This window comes from Argentina silus (assembly GCF_951799395.1).
Source record: "Argentina silus genome assembly, chromosome: 13".
In the NCBI taxonomy this organism is placed as follows: Eukaryota; Metazoa; Chordata; class Actinopteri; order Argentiniformes; family Argentinidae; genus Argentina; species Argentina silus.
In genome coordinates this window covers 10,830,821-10,846,634 of record NC_139667.1, presented here as the reverse complement: position 1 = coordinate 10,846,634, position 15,814 = coordinate 10,830,821, and the positions used below count along the sequence as shown (strand labels likewise).

General features: G+C 45.6%; 1 protein-coding gene across 1 annotated transcript in view; it reads right to left on the bottom strand.

Annotated features, from left to right (window-relative positions):
* LOC310814107 (connector enhancer of kinase suppressor of ras 3-like) overlaps positions 1–14,910 on the bottom strand; it is a 48,630-nt gene extending 33,720 nt beyond the window's left edge. Inside the window, exons 1-2 of the mRNA XM_083683376.1 lie at positions 14,674–14,910; positions 346–509 (exon numbers count right to left, since the gene is read on the bottom strand). Coding sequence (XP_083539502.1) covers positions 346–509; positions 14,674–14,734 — 225 coding nt within the window. The 5' untranslated portion in view covers positions 14,735–14,910. The remainder of the gene's footprint in view (positions 1–345; positions 510–14,673) is intronic.
* Positions 14,911–15,814: the final 904 nt, after the last annotated feature.

The window sequence follows — 15,814 nt, the reverse complement described above, 5'->3', positions numbered from 1 at the left end:
TCATACTGCATCATCCCCCTTCATGTATCTGAGCTGTGTTCCACACCCTACTGAGTTCTGTGGGAAATCATGGGCTTTCTGCACCAACGGTTCCTTTGGCTGGCAGACCAGTCCGGGCCCTTTGCACACACACACTGAAAGGGAGGGGAGGGCTAGTGACCTACAGCATCCAGAGAGGGGAGGGGGAGAGAGAGAGAGAGAGAGAGTAGGAGAGAGAGACACACAGAGAGAGAGAATGGCAGAAACAGAGAGACAGAGACAAAGAAAGAGAGAGAGAAAATTACAGAAACAGAGAGGAGAGAGAGAAACAGAAAGAGAGACGGTGGTGTCGTGAGTCTGACTGACCAGAGCACAGAGCAGGTCCACGGCCTCCAGCACCAGTTCCTGGTGTCCTATCCTGGCCACGCCCAGTTCCTCTAGGTCCTGGTGGGAGATCTTCAGCAGCTGTTCCCCGCTGATCTTCTCCCTCTCAAAGTTAGGCACGTATTGCTGAAGGCTGTCATCCAGACCTGGACACAGAGAGATAAGGAGGAGGGAGAGCATTCATTACACAAAGATCACTAATGAGGAACACATTTTCTTATGAAAAGACCATAACAATTTCACTGAATAAATAGCAGATAACAGTTAAAGTTGTATACAGTGTTGAAACATCTAGATATGGTGTTTCAATGTATTTCTGTGGAACTCCCTCTGATAATGAGAGCTTGGGACAACCCCATTAAATCAACAAAAAGGTCCTAGGAGATAACTGGACATGTATCCCCTTCTGTAGACACAAGCCTAGTTCTCAGACCAGATCTGAGACATCCCGACCTGCATGTGTGTGTGTGTGTGTGTGTGTGTGTGTGTGTGTGTACACAGCCCAACAGAGTGGAGAGAACAGGTGCGTCAGACCGACCCCCCCAAGATAAACAAGATAAGCACAACAGTGGTTAAACCCAAAGTCTGTTGGGCCAGTTAAACAATGGACAGCTCGCCGTCTGATTACCGTCTGGGGGATGTCCCTCTTACAGTACAGTTGCTACTTCTGTCTCCAATGTTGGGATGAGTTTAGAACTAAATCACAAGACCAACCACTTTTGGGCTGAGTGGGTTTTTCCACCGTAACAATCATGCACATGTATATGAACCCAGACATCAGGGATTTGATACTCAGTCCAACCTCTCCGTCCCTCTCAAAATCCTACTATCTTCATTGTAATAAAAAGAGAAAGAGAAAATTCCCCCCTATTGCCAATAATGTCCTCCTGCTTCAGTCGTCAGAATGCAATAGAGTGGCAAGTGTACTACAAGCAGAGCATAACAAAAATCTCATTGGAAAACCCTATAGAGCGATAATTAAATGTTTCAATTAAATAACAAATCTGATGGGAAAAAAAACAACGTCACCATTTTAAATCAGTATGGGAGAGAATGGGTGAATCGCAAGAGGAGAGGACTTTAAATATTTGACATAATGAGTTCTATTATATGCTTAAAGGCTCAGCTGGATCAATTAGTCCCCTGTAATGTCGTTTCTGGTCTCCACAGCCCTCTTAGCAGAAGTTATATGAAGTGCATCAACTAATAAAACACACCAATGTACATTCAAAGGATAAGACAACTCCTGCAACAACAACAAAATCCCTACAGACAAACACAAATGCCTTGTTCACTATAACACACACACACACACACACACACACAATGTAGCCCTCATATGGGCCGTCAAGCCGTGTTGTGACAACAGAGTAAAGAACGAGCCTGTGTGTGTGGGAGACGAGGGGTGGGCAGGGGGAGGAGGGGGAGGGTAAACGCCATCTCCCCCGTCAAAGAGGGCACAGAGAGGGGGCAGCTGCAGAGCAATGGCCCTGCGCCCTGGCTCTCTGAATGGCCTGTCAGCTGCAAACCCCCCACCCCTGATTCTGTGCGCTACACACACACACACAGCATCTAAAAACCCATCTATCCATTTCCACTTTGACAGCTAAGTAATGGAAATGGCTTTGGTTTCTTACATTCTTTCCCAACTAAACGGCAGCCATATCAACCACAGACTCTATATGAATATGCAATGTAGAGCATGTGTATGTGCAGACTGGATGTGTTCTGTGGTCAGGGAGCCATCTTTGTGAATGGCACCTCATATCTTCATGCATGTGAGACTGTGTGTCCTTTTGCCATGACTGAGATTGCTGTGTGTGTGTGTGTGTGTGTGGTGTCCTGTTGCTACGACTGAGATTGGTGTGTGTGTGTGTGTGTGTGTGTGTGTGTGTGTGTGTTGGCATGTCTGAGGGGTGAATGGCTCTGCTGCAGGAGATCCGGTTGCAGACACCAGAGCAGAATGTTAATATGTCTGCCCTGCAGCGGGACGGGGCTCCCAGGATCCCTGACTCTGTGCCAGTGACATGTGTACCGTGTCTGCAGTAAGGGGGGGAGTAGGCTGTCCCCTTCATGGCTATTCAGAGACACACACACAGACACAGACACAGACACACAGTCATTCAAACCTGCAAACACACACTAACTCAAACCAACTCAGACCTCAAGTCTTATACTCATTTATAGAAAATGTGCAAGAGGCCTAAACTATTACAATTGCTTTATTACTTGAATGTTCACTCTTAACAGGCTCTTTAAAATCTCAAGAAATGTGAGAAAGTCTGCAAATCTCCACCGAATCAAAAAGAAGCCTCCTAAACCATTAGCCATAATGCTTAATCAAGTTCATTTACTGTCAAAACATTTTTCCCATTCCTACGGTTGAGATTTCCCAGGCAGACTTTACACAACTTTGGGGCTTAACCCCTTAGTTGGACAGAATTCAGCACAGAGGGGAGAACCTGACATCAAAGACCCAGTAGAAGTGTGTGTGTGTGTGTGTGTGTGTGTGTGTGTGTGTGAGAGTGAGAGAGAGAGAGGAGACCTGGGGTTGGACTGAACCCAGACCAACACAAACACAAGTCTCCGCCTCCGTACGGGCCAGTCAGCTAATGGGATTAAAGAGAAACAAAGGGATGGAAATAAAGAGGCTAAAGTTTCTCCTTCCTGCACTACTCTGGTCGCGTTAAGAAGGCATTTCCTGTGGAACCGTGCCATCGCTCTGCGGTGTTATCTTGGCGGTCGAGGAAAAGAAGAAGAGGAGAGAGAGGGGAGAACTGGCTGAGAATGGACAGCATGGTTATCTTTCCGACACCCAAGCGACGCTAAAATGAACTTCTCCCAAAAAGAATGCCTATTAGGGGCCCTTATCAAAGGTTTTTGGAGGCAAAATTCTCCCCATTTGTATTGACCCCCCTCCCAACTGTTTCTCCTCTTTCCCACCAGCACCAATCCTTCCTCCCTGACTTTGGAATTTTCGGGTCACCCCTGGGGTTCCAACCTGGGCCAACCTTGCTGTCTAATTGGGACAGTTTTGAAGTCTGCCACTTCAAACGGTCTCAGTGTGTGGACCCGTCCCATATAATGGGACTAATTGAATGGACACCGTTGGTGGTAGAGTGGGAAACCTGTTTGTGTGTTGTCCACCCCTCCACACCCCCCTAGGATTCAGGGGCCCAGGGGGACCATACACCACGGCCTGTTCCAATCCTGAAGAGAAGAAAAGGGGCGGGGGGGGGGGGGGGTTCCTCACAGAAAGCTGGTAAAACATTTATTGAGCCCAGATCAATGGCTACAGGGTGTGTGTGTGCGACTATCAATTTCCATTTAGGGTATAAAAACGAGTGAGGGAGGAAGGGTGTCACGTTATTGTGAATTGAACGAATAGGGTGGGAGTGTGTGTGTGTGTGTGGGGGGGGTACTTGAAAGCTTTTCAAAAGTAAAAAGAGTAACCAGGCTCAAAGGCTTGGATGCATTTTACCGTCACCCTGAACAGCACTTAACACTCCAACGCCAGAGCTTGGACTGAAGAGTGACGCAGCGTGCCCTTACTAGAGAGACAGTGTGTGTGTGTGTATGTGAGAGAGAGAGAGCCCCACAAATATGGTTTAAGGCTGGGTGTTTGTGCTGGAACATTCCGCTCCAAAGCATTGAGAGATAGATGTCCACAATATGGGGGATGATCAGCCCCCACTCAATAATTATCCCACTCCTCACTTTAATGTGTGTGTGTGTGAGGCACCTGTTTATTCACTGTGGGGGTCCTGCTGCCACCCACAACACCTATTGATTTTGGGCTACAACTATGTAGAACAGGTTAGCAACACAACAGCCTCAGTCCACAGTTGACATGCACACAGGCTCGGCTATAGACAGCTGGGAAAGTAAGGTCCCCGGTGGCTAAGGCTGGATTGTCCAAACGGATCTGGACCCCAAATTGAAGGCCTTGAAACTCTACAGCCTACTTAAGGCTATAAGCGCAGCCTTTTGGCAACACAAACACTGACTCCTTCCTCTCGCAAATGGCCTGGCTATTCCTGTCATAATCCCAACATTTCCTGACTGACATCCGTACAGAAGCAACAAAACAAAACAAAAAAAGCAGGTTTACTTTTTTTAGAGCTGGAACACGACAGTCTAGGGAGAAATCAAGGAATAGTTAAGAACGGGACCATCTCAAAAAAAGAATCATGGTTGATGACTTGTGGTAGTTTCTATGTTGTGACAACCACCTTTGAAGCAGATGTCACGTGTAACATCATTAGACTGACTGATTAGAATGCCGTAGAGTGTGGGCCCCATTACATACAGACAAGTCGTTGTCAGATGAGATAAGCCAGGCCTTGTTCAGCAGAGTGTGATTGGATCACCATCGAACCCGTCAATACTAAGTGGTTGTGTGCTGCAGCTTTAAGGTGACCTGAACATCTGCTCCTATAAGACTGATGCATGCACACACGCACACATACACACACGCACACGCACCTCAACCCAGGCTCACATCCGCTACCAGGCCCAGTGTAAAGATCCATGCTGGCTTTTAGGTTCTCAGGGATTTGATTACATGAGAGAGAAAACTCTTTCACCTCTCACAGAAAGAAAGAGCCTCCCTCCTCCTCTCCCCCCTCCCCTGTTCTCCCAGTGGGAGCTGTGGCCATCTGCCCCCCTCCCTGTGTCCCCCCCATCCCCTCCCTAGTGGTGGCCTAGCTGGGTGGACAGTGGGAAAGCTACTGTGCCTACAATAGCAGCGCCACTGTAACTCTCCCCTTCTTATTTAGCCCTGCGTGAACCTGTGGGGAATCAGAGGAATTTCGCCATTGTTCTCAGAAGGAGTCCCTTTGTGGGAATACCAGCATTCCGGCCGGCACAATGGCTCCGTGCAGCCAGAACCGTAATTAGAAGAGAATAAAAAAAAAAAAAAAAAAAACTGGGAGAGTGCTAAGCCTTCCTCTGATGCATGACTTCACAAGAGAAACAAAGCCCATACACACAGTGGCCTGGTGGTGTGAAAGGGACAGTTGCACAACAGATCTCAACAGTACCATCCTTACTAAGCCTGGCCCCCAGGCTTACTCTTCCCAGCTTCCTCCGCAGGCACCAAACAACCCCAGTCACACCAGGGATTATAGGATGGAAGGGGAAGGGGGTCAGAGGTTTGAGGGGTAAAGGGGGAAAAGGAGGAGGCATTTGGGCCTACAGATGTACTTGATGACACGCAGGCGTATGACAGTGATGGAGAGGTAGAGAGAGAGAGAGAGACAGAGTGATGGGGATTGATGGAGTATAGAGAGAACAACAGATCTTGCCACAGGCACACAAAACCTCCCAAACAGACTCACACCTTCACCCCCAGCAGTTACCACTCTCCAGGACAGAAACGGAAAGACCGGTTCTGGGTCAGTGAGTTTGCTTCCCGGAGCTTCTATTTAGTCTATGCTAAGAGCTCTGGTTGTCCCAGAGCACAGGTTTAGGTTTAAACACCACAGAAGACACCTCTAAGAGCTGACCGGAGCAAATTCTTACTCAGTGAGCTCTGAGCTTCGGACTAGGACCGGCGCTGGGTAATGCTGGTGGTTTTTGAAACACCTCTCGCCCCCTACATAAACATTCATCACTCTCCACCCAGCTAGCCTTGCTGCTCATTAGCACTCACATAAACAACCGCTAAACAAAAGTAGCTAACAAAGGCCCACAAAGATGTCCTGAGAAATCCCCCACCCTTCCGTCATCTTTCCTTTTTCCTAGCCCTGCATGTTCATATTGTTGTTGTTCCGGTTTTTTTAACAATCATCCTAGGACAGCCAAAGTCTTTGTGACTAAATCTGTAGTACACAATAACCTGTCTCCATTGTAAGCGGTTTAGAACAGTGTACCTTCAGTACTGGTCCTGGGGTGTGTTAGTACTGCTTACCTTGAGGTGTCTTGAAGACCTCAAGCAAATCATTAAGAACATACAGTAGGGCATGAATCTGCTTCAGTGTCTGTGAACTTTACCCTACACTCCCAAACCCGTCCGTCACCTATATAGTATAATACAGTGCTTCCCTCAGGCAAAACTATAATTACAGTCATTCTGTCCCGGTCTCTTTAGAGGAGAGAAAACCCTCCACGTCTCATCCCAGTGAGGCTGGGCACACCTACCAAGCCTCACACCACGGACTCACAGACACAACCAGAGAGAGAGTGTGTGTGAATCTCAGAAGTCTTTCCTCCATTCATCATGACCTGTCTCCTCACCTCACCTGAGGGCAGGCACATCAGATCCTTCCCACCAATAAGAAGGAGGAGAGGAGAGGAGAGGAGAGAGGAAGCAAGGATTTGTGTATTATATGTAACTGCAGGTATTGTATTGGGGGAAGGTTCTGATTTTGGATCTGTTTGATCAGAGTTCCTGATCTGGGAACAGTTGCCTCTTCAGTCTTCATGTATGGTGGTGTAGGATCATGGTGGCCTGGTATGCTGATTACAGAGCAGTTTAATGAGGCCATAATGGGCGCCGGTAGAAACCACAACAAAAGCGCATAGGCTTGGGAAAGGGAAACATGTACCACTCATTGAGGCTGTTCCAGACAAAACCACATCTCTATGGGAACTGTATGGTTCAAGACATTGGGGCAAAGACATTCACAGTGAGATATCTGGAAAAGCAAAAATAGAAGGGAAAATGGCCACCTATCACACAGCATGGGTTTGCCGTATTCCTCTTCAGAGACTAGGGGCAACAAAAGTCATGTGAAAAAGAGAACGTTTGACCAACCCCTTTAAATAAGCTGATTCTAAAAAAGTCTGAGTCGAGAAAGGACTGGAAAGCAGATCTGAAAAACATTTTAACTGCCAAATGAAGGGAGAGAGAAGATTTCTTTGTCGAAGCCTGACAAACGAACCTGGTATTCCATTTTTGGACCCTGGGGAATCGGACGGGACGGCCTGTCGCTTGGCCCAGGGCTCCCAACGCGCGATTGTTTACCCCGCTATGTGCATTCTACCCAGCTAAATCAAGGCATTAGCAACTAACCCTTCTCTTTGTGCTGGGACCCCAGAGCTAACAATGGCTGCCTGCATAGCCCTGAACCACGGGCTGGCTCGGTAAACAAACAAAAGTGGGGGTCACCATGGCGACGGGACTGGGGTGGGAGATGAGGTGAGGGAGTATTGTGAGGTGGGGGAGGGGAAAGGGGGGAAGAGATGAGAGGAGAGGGGGGAGGGAAGAGAAGAGCGGAGAGAGGACAGAAACAAATTCCTGTTGCAAAAGAGATTTACGGCCGGCTTGCATCCAGGTCAAGGAAGGAGGAGATGGGGGTCAAAGAGATTGAGTGCATCGTTACTCTGTCCTTCCTCCCGTAGGAACTCCATAAAGACATCAGCACACATGGTGGACAAAAACCCCTGTCATTACGAACACATAAATAGGGAATAATATAGTGACAACCAACACACCACAACAACAACAACAACAGATGATACTGCTTGTATTGAGATTTCACAACCAACTCCAACTCTCTCTACTTCAGTTTCACGCTGCACAGTAGAAATAAACAGAACAAACATGTCGATGTAATATGACACATCGGCAGCCCACAGAACCTGTGGAACAGAGAGCCGGGTGAGTAGAGAGAGAGCGAGGCGTTGAGATGAGCTGATCCTGTTCTCCCTGTGGTCTCCAGGGAGTGTGTGTGTGTGTGTGTGTGTATGTATATGAGTTTCACTGTGTGGTGTGTGTGTGTGTGTGTGTGTGTGTGGGGGGGGGGGTGACGGGGGAGGGGGGGGACTGACGGTGAGTCATCTTCAGCGGGATGTTATCTGTGATCGACAGCGTGACCAGGCAGTGTGACACCCACGGGACACGATGCAGCCAGTCACGGCACCGCCACTGACGCACCAGCCCACACACACACAACCCTGGTCTTCCGGGCATTTACGTATCGCCTACCTGCCTCCTGCTAGAGTGATCTCTGACACTCACAAAATAAGGCTCAGAAATGTATCTCTGTTCTGTACTGTCTTTGACGTGGTAAAAGACACACACACAGACTCGCACGCGCACACACACAAATCCTCTCACCACCACAACACACCCATGGCCATTTCTAGATGAGATGTTTATGTTTCTGTCTGCACCTGTCATGAGTCTCAAACACTGTCCTGACAGATTAAACAAGATACTGACATATTACCCTACATTAGAAAGCTGCTGTTGACTGTAAACAGAGGTAAAATATGGCACAACAAACAAGGTGAAAGAGGTGCAATGTTCCCCGTCAGAGCCAATGAAAGCAGAGGAGGCAAACACTGCATCATCCATGATGCTCATCTATGCCCCAGACTCTTTGTCTGGGTGGGGAAACACCCCTGCCTGTTTAAACAAAAGGTGCACGGTAGCCAAGCATATTTTGACCTTTCAAAACCTACAACATGCTATCGTCTTCTTTTGTACGACCCATTCAAAGTGGATTCAAAAGGCAAGCAAAACGTTTTGTTTGAGACTCAGGACAGGTTTTCAATGATCGTCTCTGCTTTCGGTGAGGATTCAGCTCAAATCTGACATGAGATTTGCAGTTCAGTTCAATCATCCTACAGATAGCAGAGCACAGTCAATGACTACTGCAGTAAGCATTTCAGCCTCACTACAAATGCAAACACACAAAAACATGACACTGCACTTTCAAGCAGGAAGCAATAGACTTTCCCTTCAAATGCACAATTTAGTCAGATATTTGGTTTAATCTCTGCCTAGAAAACCACCCCTTTATACTGCATGAGGAATACTGGGCTGATCATCGCTATTCAGAGAATTCTGTACCTGGAAAACAATCACTTGCAAATGGGGAACTCCAGAGGAAGGAAATGAGTAATCCAAAGCTTCAATGGGGTATGACTTCACTGGTCTTTCCTTGTGGGACTTTCACCAGACTCATCCACTGGGACACACAGGTGACTTCCACACATTACAATCAAAACAGAAGCAAAACAGAAGCACAGTCCTGTCACCTTACCGCTGTTTTTTTTAGTGCCCTATTGTAAAATAATATAAACTCTTGTGAGCACAAGCACACACACACACACACACACATACGTGCGCACACACACAAGCACACACAAGCACACACAAACATGAGCACACACACACTAAGTAATTAAGGAGAGATATTTGGGTTTCACTTGGGTCCTCCAGGTGTTTTTCGTATCCTCACAGGAACACTCCAGACTCCTCTCTCTCTCATCCATCCATCCTCTCACCACTCATACCACCATCATGGGGGGGGGGGGGGGGGGGTTGTGAGGAGAAGCCTAGGGACATCCCTCCATAGATGAGTATGTCAACATATACTGGCACATCACAGCTGCTACGTACATCAGCACAATTTAATATGGGGAGTCGACAAGAGAGGAGACACATCTAAAGAGGCAGCCACAATGTAAACACCTCGAAATACTGAACTACAAACATTATCACCAGGCCTGAATGTGATGGACGTTACAATGTTGTTGATACAGGTGGATAGTAATGGGTAGCACAGGTGGTGATTCATATCATCAGGAATACCACCTTCAAGGATGGATAGCAATTGATCGTTTTGAGGTTAGTCGTTTGATTCTACCAGGCCAGACATTAGAGTGCATTTGTTGTAAACTGTGTGAATCCTGTAGCAGGCCAGCCAGAGGGATCTAATCTCTAGAGACCACCAGTGGTTGGTAGAATGTGGGCTTGTCTGAACTTGTTCTCCAAAGGGACTTACTGCAGCACTTGTACATCCATACACATTAGATGTAATGGCTATAATAATAGTAAAAGTAATACTAGTAATCAGAATCAGAATGACAAGTAATGGCTATTTTTCAATTGACCTCAACAATTTATTCAACTTTGACTGTGTGTTGTTTTTGTGTCGCGTGACACAAAAAAAGTAGCCAGCAGCAGGGGGCTAGTGAGAAGACATGCGTGTTGTGCGTTCTAAACCGAAGGAAGCTGAGCAGTCATTTTGGCTCAGGCATTTAAATCCTTTAAAAGCAACTGGTGGCGCATGTGCATAAAAGGACATCCATGCGTGTTTTCATTGCTGATTCACTGAGGCAGTGGCTTGGTTCGCTAACACAACGGCAGCCGACTGCATTCCTGTCATATGCAGTGGTTGTTTGAGCATAGTGGAGTCCATACTGCTTTGATTGCGCCATCAACACAACTATACATTTCCTCAACCGACTCGACATCAGGGCCCTTTTTGTCACTGGAGTATTGCTTGCGTGGTAGCCTACATGTCATTCACCTGTAGGTTTCTACTACAGAAAGGTCAAAGTAAACAGTGAATGCCAGACATTCTAATTATGTATACACAAAAGTGGTTCAAGAACATTTAACAAACACAGACACACACACAGCAGTGACCCATGTTTGCACTGTTGGGCCACCTCAGGTTGGGTTTTTTCCCATGGCTTAAGCCTGCTGTTTCACAGGCCAATGCTCTTAGGGCAGACTGGGGCCAAATAGCTAGCAGCACTGCTAAGCTCAGATGAGCTGGGAGATTTGCAATGCACATTTGGATTTGAATGAAAAGCCAACAACTGCCCTGGTCCAACTTGGAGTGGGGACAAGGTGACCCCCTCTCACCTCCCAGGGCATCTCTAGTGTAGATAAGTGAATGAAAAAAAGAAAAGAACAAACTAATCTTTGCGTCACAAATTTGAATTGGATTCTGCAGAATAAAACTGTTCTGACCACCTCTCATCCAACTCTCGTTCAATCCTATGTTCTCGAACACTGAACACAGCAACTAGAACAATGGATAAACATCAACCGTTAATGATGAGGGAGGCCTCTTCAACATCATCTTTTGAGACACGGCGGTGTGAGAAACAGGACAGGGCAATGGCGGCAGGGCGAAACTACCACTACTGTCACTCTCTGCTTCTTCACCCTAGGGAGAATCCTCTTACACCTGCTTCCCTCAAGTCTAACGACTATTCTCTATGGAAGGAAACATGGAGATCTCATCAACAGAACACTAATGGGTCAGCTACCTAGAAAACAGAACGGCAGGATTACTGGAAACTGGTAACAATGACAAAGGATGCAGTTTTAACTAAATGATTTCAAGGGTGTAATCTGCCTCCCCTCTTTGCTTTCTTCAACGAACCAAATGGGACACTCTTGAGAGAGGGGGGGGGGGGCAATTCTGTGGTGCTAGCTGCTAGCCAAGCCCTTATCCAATAAATTCAACACCTGCTCCTTTGCTGCCTGTGCACACACAGCCAATGCAGGTTATCATTGGGGATTAATGGAGCCTTCATTGTGGGGACTGTTCAAACACGCAGCCATGCAAGTATGTGAGTACAGTGGGGAGGGCATTCTCCTGTGCAGCGGTAGAGAGGCCAGAGCCAGGGAATGGCTGAATCAGGTCAAGCTCTCTGTACTGCATCTGTTCACACACCAGTTAGGGAAGGGAAGTCTCTGGTATTGCCTGATAGGGATCCTGCCCCTCAATGCCAACACCTCCCATATCACCTCTTAAGATAAGGACACTGGAGAGCTACAACGGCAAGGCCACCGCACACAAGCATGTGCACACCTACGTACACACTTGCAGGCAATCCTATTCATTTTCACATAGTATATACACAGCCAGGCTCAACACACACACACACACACACACACACACACACACACACACACACACACACACACACACACACCTAAGAGGTGACCCTCTCTCACCTTTATTTTTGACACCTTTATCCTGGTGACCTCATTGGGACAGATGTAGGCCATTAGATCATCCACTCTCTAATCGTGACTGATTGCTTAAAAATAAATCTTGAGACAGACGTGCAGCAGGCTTTGTGATTTGTACACTCAAAGGAAACTCTAAGAAACATATACAACTATAAAAACACTGTACTGTAGATTATTAGTCTTACACTAAAGTCAGCAGAGAGTTTCATTGTGGTCCAGCATCAGATAACAGCCTCTTACTTCAACAGTAGTCAAGTTTGCATGTTTGGAATGCGTGGTATGACTTGGCAGACTTCCCCAGTAAGTAGGAGGTGGACAAGTAAGGAGAAAAAAAGGAAAATGTCTGCAAGTGTGAAACTATTCGGCTGAGTTTTGAGCTAAACATTCCCTGAATAGCATTAGCCCTCCTCAGCCTGAGTATTACTCATGGACTCAAGACTATATTTGGAAAATGACTCGAGTCTGACATCAACTTCTACAGTGTGGTCCTTTTGAGTGCGCCTGTGTGCTTATGTCATTGGGTACATTTCATAAGGACATTAAATTCAGTCTTTGTTCAAGTGAATTTCACGTGTCATAACCAACTTCATAGGAAGAGGAACCTAATATGGCAACATTCTTGGTTTGGAATTCCGGAAAAGGCATTCCAGAAAAGGCATAACTGGCATTCCGAAAAAGTGTTTCTACCATTAATGTGACATGTTGGCCCATATTGACAGTCAAAAACTGTTCAGTTACATAGTTAAGCCACCCACCTCATTTACAAAAGTGTATACTTTGCCTTGGGGCGAATTAGGGTGGCACGCAAACAACACATGGCATTTAAACAATACGACACATCAGGTGCAGCCTGAAAACCAGGTGAGAAATATCCCACAGGGCATCCAGTCATCAGACAAAAACAACTACAGTCTTTAAACTGAGAGAGTTCATAATCCTTATAGGGACAATATACATTCATTATCAACAATAAAATCAACCAACGATTCAACACATTTCAACAAAGGCAACCACTATCCCCCAGAAGAAAACAACCGTAGGCAATGAAAGAGGGCATGACTGATGTTTGTATGGCATGTCAGTACCAATGGTTTGTTGTCGTTTTAGGCAGAGGTGCTGGCCACTGAACAGGGCTCTCCACAAATCCAGTGGTAAGACCCTTCAGTGAAGAACTGCTGAGTCAGAGAGAACACAGAAGACTGATGATCAGGGGACTGTCTACAGAGCTAATCCTCCATACATACATACACTGACCAGGCACTATTCACTACAGGCACACAGGGTAACCCCCCACCACAGGGTAACCCCCCACCTCTACAATCCCTTAGGCTCTTTTAGTCCTGTCTACTCACAGGCACTGAACATAAGCCATTAGGTTTGCTTCATTCACCAACTCAGCAGCAGTTCGAGTGCATTGTAAGTTTTAAGTTCAATAACAATCAGAGTTTATTCTGGAAAATCAGCACATCAAAATATATCATGAAACACTATTTGCTATGATACAGCAAGATTATTCTTCTGATTAAGTTGGCACAGGCCCATGACAGATCTATCACTTGAGAAGATAACTGTACATTTCCCTCTCATCTGAATTATCAAAAGTTAAGAAGATACAAGATGCACATTCCTGTATCTGGCCTGCTATAAAGTTTCATATACTTTCCATCTTGCATATTTAGGTGGCGTCTCTTAAAGCAAGGGGGAATGTATGTTGATACCTTACATACTAGTTGCAGCCACTATTTGCATGCCAATGTTGTGACAGGATTCAGGGAGTTCAAAGAAGAATTGCTCCTAAGTGATGTCATTTCCATAACCGACATTCCAGGTTTCACTCTAAGGGCAGGTGCCTAGTTGGACATTTTCCAAACCAGTTGGCTACTATGCAATCTACTGGACTTCTGATAGTGCTGCTGATGAACATTAGCAGAATTTAGTGGCACCAGACAGGTTTTGATTAACAGGCCTACCTGAGGCAAAATGAGGGGTAAAAGTTCAAATTCTTGGGAATTGTATCAATTCATAAACATCTGAGAACCACTGTAATAACACTTCTGCAAATTCAAAATATAAATACTGTTCTGTTGATTTCATGAATGGTGAGATATCAAATGTATTTGAACGTGTCATACAAATTCAGATGTATTGGTCCCATACTATCAACGTGTGTTGTTCAACACCACTTGTCACTTTGTATCAACGAGCGAAGCGGTGACACTGCGCTTGAAAAACAATGCAACAATGTTTCAAAGTTCGGAAACAATATGTAACCTAATCATGAATGAATGCCTTTAGAATCACACAGCTGCAACTTGTTAGCTCTTAATTTTAATGGCCAAACTTCAAAACATCAGCAATCGAGAAACAAGAGATATCAGTCCCTTTGTTCAGAAAGTTCTCTTGACAGAGAACCTAGTTGGCGGCACATGATGGCAGTTTCAACGAAACTAGAGATAAACAGAGCGACCACGCAGGGATGAATGAGATATAACGGCTATTATTGGCGATTGAGTTCAAGTTTCTCAAGTTTCAGACAGACAATTGTCGTGAAACCGAACTGTGTGTGAAGTGTCCAAACTTACCTTTCATCCAGTCGACAACTTGCTTTGGTGTCCACTTCGTTATTGGATCCATTGCTTGCATTTTTCAACAAATTAAATCAACAATAAAACGCGATACTCTAAAACACTGATATCGGTATACAATGGTCACCTTCTACTTCATTCTACAGCACCCATTGCAACTTTGCAATCTACAACAGCTGTCTCTCTCTCTCTCTCTCTCTCTCTCTCTCTCTCTGGTTCCTCTTCACTCTAGTTGGTATTCACTCCGCAGTGGGAACTGTTCCACACGCATGGATGAAGGTAGGAGTTAAACCCCCACGGCTCCGTCACTGATGGAGGATCAAGTTGCAGTTTCTGCTGTTCATTCTCAACCAGACTGAAGCGAGGTGAAACTACCGAACGGGGCGGAGCATCTCTGACAACCCAGCGTTGATAAAAAAAAGAAAAGAAAAACATAATTGATAACATTTTGGTATTCAAAAGTTTGAAAAAGATAGGATTTATATAACTATATATTTATATAACTAATAACGCTCTCAGACAGTTTATTTATACTTTTCTGTTGTGTAGCAGCTGGGAAAAACTAATGGATACATAATATTGCTTTTGAATTATGATAAATGTTAGTTCTTAAATCAAAACATTTTTGGGACATAAAGATCTCCCATGGCCGACTAATTTGATTCCTATCATTATCGCCATACTATTGATTGCGACCTGTCAATGACTGCGACTCACGAGTGCGCTCTGTTGGCAAGCTGTGACTTTGCAGGCAGTTAAATAACTCCTATATGACAGGCATTCATGGTTTTTATTCGAATTTCTTCATCACATTTACTTCATTAAACATCATGAATACGAGACTATGTTAACTATACACAGCCAGTAAGTTGAAGGTGGTGGAGAATAGAAAGGTGCATGTGTTAATTCATCTCTATATCCATTTGATCCAAGCAAGGAGTTTATTGTAACCTGGAGGGAGAGCACTGACACTGGTACACACACTGCCTCTGTGTCCCTGTTGTTGCGTTTGCCGTGAAAAAAGCCCATCATGTTCAAACAAGAAATAAAGGAGAAAGCAGAAGTAATTGTACAGTAAAACAGAGGTTTGTGGTTTCCAGTATTTTATTGCCCGGCAGCAAATTGATATGTGCACAGG